This window comes from Lichenostomus cassidix, chromosome 6, assembly GCF_008360975.1.
Source record: "Lichenostomus cassidix isolate B80296 chromosome 6, HeHo_3.0, whole genome shotgun sequence".
NCBI classification, from domain to species: Eukaryota; Metazoa; Chordata; class Aves; order Passeriformes; family Meliphagidae; genus Lichenostomus; species Lichenostomus cassidix.
Window position 1 is genome coordinate 17,184,210 of NC_139487.1, and position 8,435 is coordinate 17,192,644.

An 8,435-nucleotide genomic window follows, 5' to 3' on the forward strand; every position below is an offset into this window, starting at 1 on the left:
ACTCTTACTGGCCAGTTGTTGGATTTCTAGAGGATAAATAATTTTGCAGATCTAGCTTTGGAACTTCTGCAGAAGTAATTTCTGAAGTTCATCTGTTCCAGGGGAATCTCTGGCTTTCTGCCTGCAATCAAGTCACTGACATTGGTAAACACTTGAAGCTTTTAAAAAAACCCAAACTCTTTCTGACTTCTGAGTTATGGCACTATCTTAATGAGGAAGTCATCCCACTGTAGTTCATAGGGTTTGAGCATTGTGTCAGTTGCCCTCAGGAACACTACTGATTTCAGCACAAGAAAGACCACACATTATAAAGGGAGGGGTTTTCCAGTGTATATTTAAAAATAGGGCTGTCAAAGGTTAATCCTTTTCTCTCTGAAGCTACACTGAGTTTTCTCCTGCCTGACCCCACTGCCAGCATCTGCTCTCTCCCAGGTCCTGGTGGCCCAGACCAGAGAGTTGCAGCCCATCCAGTAAATAGGTTGGATCTCTGCTTCAGCACATCGTCACCTTCACCTCCATCACAGACCCTCCAGTGATGGCCAAGCTGGCAGCTATATCCCATCCCCTCCATGGCTTCAAAAACCAGGTGCTTTGCAGAGGAGATATGCAGAGGAGATGATGGGCTGCTCCCTTTCCCTCAGGCTGCACGCAGCATGCAGTTTCCACCCTTCTGGGCATGCATACAGAGACAGCCAACAATCTCTTCCTGTGGTAACACAGCCCAACCAGTTGGCCTGGGGAGTCCTGTCTAGACACTTTCTGATGGAGTGTGCTCAGGCAGTGATTCTGGATGCTCCTGAGCTGTGCCATCTGGACAGTATCTGCATTTTTTCTGGGGAGCTTTTTACCGACTGTGACTACAAAACAGGATGTTTCTCAAATATGAAAGGAAAAAGGCCAAAGAGTCAAGTTTGGCTTTTGCAAGAGAAAGGGAGAGAAAAAAAATGGTAGTTCCAGCATGTGCTTGCTAAGGAGAGCTCCTTCATGGCACTGGGGCAAGGCTGCTTTCTTGGTGCTGTGGAGTAACCTGGCGAGAAATGCAATTCCTAGAGACAGGATAATACAGACATTAGCAGCACCTCTTGACTCTGTACCTTTCCCATTTGCACTTCCTGCAGCATCCCCAGACACCACACGTGCACCCAACAGCACGGCATGGCCACGCCACAGGTGGCAATTTGCCATGTACTGGCAATCACAGCAGCAAACATCTGCAGAATTGGCAGGGTTTGATCCTTGCTGACCTAATCCATTCACCCATGAGTGCAGGGCATCCCAGTGAGGGTGGAGTTTCATTTTCAAGTGTTACTGCAGGAAACTGGAGTTACTAAAAATACTGTGAAGCTCTGAATGGAATTTCATAGTATCATAGAATGGCTCCAGAAGGGACCTTAAAGGTCATCTAGTTCCAACCCCCTGCCATGAGCAGAGGCACAGTTTGGGACATATGCTTGTTAAATCCAGAAAACTCAGAGCTGAAAATTCAATTTCATCTATAGGATTTTTTCTCCCTGTGGAAGTCTTTCTGTGTCATATCCCAAACAAAAACTGTAACATGTGATTATATAGACACTGAATTCAAATGTGAATATCTGCAGCAATAGTCTCTAAAATATTTAACACTGAAATGAACTGGGAAGTTAGGCCTTTTCTGCTTCTTTTTGATAGTAAACTAAAAAATCACGTTCAGTTTGTCATCTTCATGATAATGTGTGTGATCATGGAACAGAGAGATTGCAGCAATCTCTAAGTCCAATTTGGCATCAGTTGTTTTTCCAGAGAAGTTAAATTTATGAGGTTATTGTTTGCTTGTTTTCTTAATATCTAATTACAAATTTGGATAAGAGTAGTCTTAGTTAAAACTTTGAGAACTTTCAAGTCTGCCAGTGTTCACAGTAAACATCTTTGAGGCTGCCAAGGAACAAACTAGCTAAGCCTAGCAAGAGCAAAATGGACATTCCTGGTAATTATGACATAAAATTCAGAATAATTTTGATCAAAACCCCAAACCTTATAGTTAATGTCTAACATATTTATATACTAGACAAACCAAATAAAACTAAAACTATATATATACATACTTTAGTTTCTTTTACAGAGTCACATGATAGACCAAGAAGATTATTTAATAAGAAAAATGTTCCTATAAGTGAACTCTTTTGAATAGCTGCCCCTGGGAAGCCCTGTGACTGGAATAAACTAAAATTTAACTAGAAGAAACCTGGTAGAGGAATCATTTTGCATTTGCCAGAAGATACACTGGAAAATCATGACTCTTCCTAATTTATATTTTGGCAAGGTACATGATCCCAGGATGAGAAAACAGACATACAAGATAAATACTGTATCTAGCAATGCCAGATTGGATTAGAATCCTGCTTGAAGAAATCACTTCAATATTATTTTAGAAAAATGATGAAATTTTTTAGAAAAGGATGTTGTAGCCCTAGAAATCCAAGTGACCTCCTAGATAAAGAGCCAGGACAGAAAGAGAGGGGTGAATGGCCAGTCATTCATTGCCTCTTGCTCTTCTGCCCTACCATCCATCCCACCTATAACATAAGTTATTAAAGTCTCACAGTTGTTCCAGAAAGGAGGTGGTGGCACAATTCCAGATTTACACTGCCAAAACAATATCCAAACCTAATATGAGACAAAATTGTAGAATTAGGTTGGGGTTTTTTTTCCCCCCTGTCTGCTCAAAAAAGTTGGTTTTGGGCAAACAAACCAGCAAAATTAAATTAAACATGTGGTTGATAGATGAAGTGCAGAAAAGGGTATGGAATGAAAACCTGGCTACCACAGGTACTTAAAGTAGTGCTGGCTCCCATGCACTATTATTACACATCCTTTGCTGAAAACTGTATACCTTTCACAATTTTGAACCTCCTGTGTGTTTCCTCATATTTTCAATCAAATTATTACATACTAGAAATATGCATAAGGGAAATTATTCTACACATTTTATGGTGTGCTGTTGCTTGTAGCAGTAATTGAAGTACCTTTTCCACTTATGAAAGTACTAATTTTATTTGGTTTTATTGCTTTTCTAGATGCAATTATTTATTTAGTGTGTTTTGGCTTTATTAAATTATGTTTACTATAGGAACATCATAAAAATGTATGAAAGCAACACACCAGCCACTACTGCCCAATGACTTGTTTTGGGGAATCTAGTGTTATTTTTCATATCCAAACATAATAGAATAAGGTAAGAATAAAGAGATAATCTACACTGGAAAACAATGCAATTTTGAGATAATATAATAAAACACCTGGACAATATGATTTCATAAATCTTACTTCTAAAATTTACATGACCTGAGCATTGGGGTGGCTATTTTAGGACATGCAGAATTTTCTAAATGGAAACATAACAAGAAATGTGATTAAACAATAAAGAGAAAAACATATACAGATTTAGCTTTCCCTGAACAACTGATTCCTACAGAACAATGAAAATATTTCTACCTTAACAGTTCTGTGTCAGTTTTAGGAAATGTAGAGTTTTACTCTGGCAGTGACCAACAGCTTTGTTTGAAAAGTTTTATCAGATTCATTTTTAGGAGATTTGTCACATGCAGTGTATCCTTAGGCATTGAAGGTCTGATGGGACACTGAAGCTGCCAGCAAAATTCCCAATACCTTCCAACAGAGACTCAATGTGCTATCATACACAGATCAAAATCTTCAGCATTTTTGGTGTTACTGTGGTGTCCACCCTCAATGTAACTCCTGTATTTAGCTTCTGTACTATATAACAGAATAGACAGGCACACACAGTTTTGAAATCTCAAAAGGAATCTTTAACATAAAAGCAAAAAACAACTGAAGAGCCTAGAAACTGAGGCTAATACTTTCAGGATAGAAAGGAAAGGGCAATATAAAAAATTTTCAGGCATCACGGCAGTTGACCAAGAATTTTTTAGTTCTAAATCTTTAAGCCAAGGCCAGGATAGGACAAATGTCTTTCTAAACATTGTGGTTCAGTTCAGTCCTAATACATGAACAAAGAAAATACATGCGTGATTTTATTTCTGTTACAGTCCACATCAGTCTGGATCCACAGGAATTTCTTTTATGTCATTACATCAGAGAATTCAATGAAAGCAGGAAATTTTCTGTTGTCAACAGCAGAGCATTTGATAGTGAATGAGGACCAGAAGTGGAGATCAAATAGGACTATGCATGGAAGGGGGGGCAGGAGGGAAGGAACTCTTTCACCCTGATGGAAGCAACCCGAAATGCTGAGTGTGAGCAACTGTCAAGGCAAAATGAGAGGATTCCAAAGCAGTGCAAAGGCCAGGAAGCAGGGGAGCACAGGGACTGATTTCAGAGGGTATGAGATGCTTATCTTTTTAGGCAGAAGACAATACAATAATTATTCAAACACATTTCAAGGAAATAGGAATCATTTGTGTTAAATCAGAAATAAATAAGCAATAAATAGAATGTGAAACTTTTGGCCTTGGCAAATACTTACAGTTTCTCCCTAACATTTAAGTACTGTGTGGAAAATCTTGGTTTATGAACTTCGAGCCATTAGACATGCACAACCCACTCCCAACTGTGAGAAAAACACACACAGGAGCCCAAGACCAGCTTTTCCTCCTCTAAGCCACATGAGTCTGGATGAAGACCCCATTAGCAGTGGGCAGCTTCTGCCACACCCAAGAAATTTGTTCAGTAAATTTTATTGACCATCTCCCTCAGCTAGATTTTATAGTTTTAAGTCAATTCAATCACTGTAATACAGCAGACGGTTTTAGTGGTATTGCCTTTGTTCTGAACTCTTCATTCATAGCTTGGCAAAAGAATTCATCTATAGTTTGGCAGAAGTGGTGAAAGTCCACTGGAATGGCAGTAAGTCTATCCAGTTTTTTCTGCCTTCTGTGTATTTTAAACATTTTTTGATTCTGTTAAGAAATATACTGAGAGGCTCCGTGAGTGGCTGTGATTAGAGATGTAACTGGTCCAAGGTTTACAGCTGGAAACCAAATTTGGCATATATCTTTCAAATTGTGAAATCTGCAATAAATAAAATTGAGAAATTTAGTACTAAGGAGGCTGAACGTTTTGCTAACATACATCTTTCAAATGTGCAATATTTGAATTGTCAAGATGTTCAGCATTTGTGAAATTAGAAGCAAACATGAAAATCCTACTTATTCCTGTTTCTTATTTTTAACATTTTTATTTAATATTCTATGAACAAACTCATAGTAAACTAATTAACAACATAGTAGAATTAGAATGGGTGAGAGAAAAAATACAGCCAATTTTATAAAATGTCTACATTCAGTGGTAATGACATTATAACTAATTTGTTGGTTCTGTTTTGCAGCCAAAAATCGCAGAGGAGAATTTAACATATGCTGAACTTGAACTGATGAAGCCGATTCAGGAAGCCAAAGGTATTCCCAGTATGACAGTCTACGCACAGATACTCTTTGAGGAGAACAAGCTGTAAAAGTCCATGCCTGTATAAATGTCCTTTGTCTGTGTTCTATTTAATTCTTGCTGTGCTGTTTATTTATAAAAAACATACAAATGTCCTTATTTTTTTATTTCCATTCATGCACTTCTGCTTTTCTATGAGACTTTTAAACACAATGTCATTGAAAGTAATCATAGGAAAAGCAGCTGGTAAACAAGTGGCATCCCAGAGATACCTTTGTACAGTTCTAGACCCCTGCTGGAAATGGACTGAAGTTCCACCTGGGGCATTTTTAACACTGAACATTATTCCTTCTTTATTGTTAATGTGATGAGTCCAGCTGTAAACATCAGTATCTTAGCAAGCCTCAGGAGAACTAGTGGCAGGATCCATGCCCATCAACCTGCTACTGAAGGAAAAGACCACTGACCAGGAAAATGCCCACTTTAATGCATTTTGTCCCATCAGAAAAAAATATTAACCCAGTAAAGCTGAGACCTTTTTCTACAGCAAAGGAAAAGCTAAAATTAATTTTTTTGCTTTTTTCCCCCTTCTCCAGAAATAATTAGAAAGGTTTGTCTGCTATGTTTTCAAATTAATTTTCCAAATAACATTGTCTTTAAAAAATTATGTTACTTTTGGTAAGGTGTTTGAAATAAAATATTTCAAAATAATCTGAAGGACACATTTATAGTTAAACCCCAATGATTTAAGGAAGAATATCAATTGCTTTGGAACACCTCCCAGGATTTGCTTTTTTGAATTCTGATTCGGAATAGGAAAAACTTGATAGTGAGTAAAAAACTGAGAGAACCAGGACACTGCTTTTAGTCTTGGTTTAGTTTGGTGTTTCCAAACCTGCAAAAGTTTTCTCCTGTAGCCTGCACTACTGGAGCTGCTGATCTTGAGGAAAAAATTACAGAGCTTCTCCTTCAGTATGGAACAGACTCTGTAGTGTTCTGTTGACTTACTTTGGAGTTATTTCTTTGGAAAGACCAGGGCTCAGGAGATAGGGAAATTAGCCCAATGTGAGGATACAAAATAAGATTTCTCTTTCTTTACCTCGAGATAACTGAGAAGGCATTCTTCCTTTTCCTTTTATACACATTCATGGGAAATGAGCTATTCTGTGCCATTCTGGGCATTTCAGTCCTGAAGGATAGCTGGACCGATGTTTTCAAGCTCATGTATCTTCAATGTCTAAATTTCCCCACAGCTCAGGGAGATTTGGATACCTAACATCTTTGGAAGCTTTAGCCCTTGAGTAACTGTGCAGTTCATGGAGAGGTAAAGGATGGGCTCTTAGGTCACCATCAGGTCGTGGAGATCCCATACTTGGCATGTGCCAGGTCTTCTCCAGGTCTGTGAGGGAGCCCATGACATGAGGCTGCTCAGTCAGCAGTGTTTGATGTGGATTTTGGAGCAGCACTTGCAGGCTTTAGGTTCTGGAGTCATAACTAAGGTGGTCCAAGTTGCTTCTTCCTTTACAAGTCACACCTTTTTACTGATAAAACAACTTCTCACCAGGGCTCAGAGCACAGCTGGGAATTGTCACAGCAACACTCATGCCCTTGTTCCTGTCAGCGGGCAAGGATGGGGACATGAAACCAAGGGACAGAGCACATCCCTGCCTTTTGGAGGGTTTCACCAGAATAAGCGAGTCTCTATAAACATCTTTGTAACTTTTTTAAAGAGTGGTAGTGATTAGGCAGCACACATAATCTGTTACTGTCTAGGCAGGATTTGTAAATATAAAATGCAGTCACCTGCTTCCACTTTAGATAAAAATCTATAAAAAAGAATTTAAGAAAAGCTTATGAGGCTGAGCATTATGTACAGTACTAATTCCAATTCTATTCCTTCATCAAAACAGTTCTTTCCAAACTAAGGCCAGCTTTTGTCAATAGATCTGCTAGTAATTATTTGCATTTTTAACGTTTGCATTTGTGAGCTATTGAAAAAGATCTTTATTTCACCTTTGCATTATCCCAGGAGTGAATCACCCACCAAAAGGGCATGGTTTCTTTCCTTCTTCTCTGACCAGGTGTTGAACTTTCAGTAACAACAGCAATCAACTTATTGACCAAAACCGAATTGGTGCTAATGAGTGATTCAACATTCAGGGATCAATTCTGGAATAGCCAGTTTAACTGACTATTCAGAGAGGACATCTGTTATGCCGACAGCTGTTCAAAAGACCTTAGAAAAATACAGAATTTATTAGTTGTTACTTTGGAATTAAAAATAAAATCCTAATACATTAATGATTTGACCACTTAGCTGGAAAAACTTTCAAGTTTGGTTACAAACATTCCTTTTGCATACAACTGGCCATTGTACCCATTGTTCAGAAAAATCCTCTACTGTATATTTATGCCCAGCATGTTAATGAATACCATTGTTTATGTATTAATATCCTATATATTCTTGTTTATATTTGATATCTAATTCCCCAAAATAATAGTTAATTGAACTGAATAAATTACCTTTTTTGTAAGATTTGTTGTCTCAGTCTCTGTAGGATTTATTGATTCCTAAAGAAGGATATTGCTTCCTATTGAAAGATACATGTTTATCTCTTATTCAGCGCATTTAGAAAATCACAGTATTTGGAATTGAATTCTTCATTCTGTAGGAAATTCCAGGATTTTCAAATGTTTTTCATTTGGAGCTGACTTCAGATGGCAGCAGAATCCTGAAAGGCAACAGACCAGCTGAGTGAAAGGACAGAAATATTACTTGGAAGAACATCCACGTTCCTGAGCAGACATTTCCTATACCTTTTCATATGCAATGTCCACCTAGATTTAATAATGTCAGATCACATCATTACAGAAAGAAAAACATCGTCTTGCAATTAATTGCTCATCTGTAAGTATCAAAGCAACCCACTGAAAGACTATAGAGAAGAATATTTCACTGAGTATAATATGCTTTAGTATGAGAAATGCAGAATAAATGGATTTAGCTCCTTCTAACAGGAACTGCAAGGCCAAAT

General features: G+C 38.0%; 1 protein-coding gene across 2 annotated transcripts in view; it reads left to right on the plus strand.

Annotated features, from left to right (window-relative positions):
• VSTM4 (V-set and transmembrane domain containing 4) overlaps positions 1–7,934 on the plus strand; it is a 31,219-nt gene extending 23,285 nt beyond the window's left edge. Inside the window, exon 8 of one of the 2 annotated variants that reach the window (XM_085065321.1) lies at positions 5,345–7,934. In XM_085065321.1, the coding sequence (XP_084921447.1) occupies positions 5,345–5,470 (126 nt within the window). In that variant the 3' untranslated portion in view covers positions 5,471–7,934. The remainder of the gene's footprint in view (positions 1–5,344) is intronic. The other variant, XM_085065322.1, reaches the window with a different exon arrangement.
• The last annotated feature ends 501 nt before the right edge of the window (positions 7,935–8,435 follow it).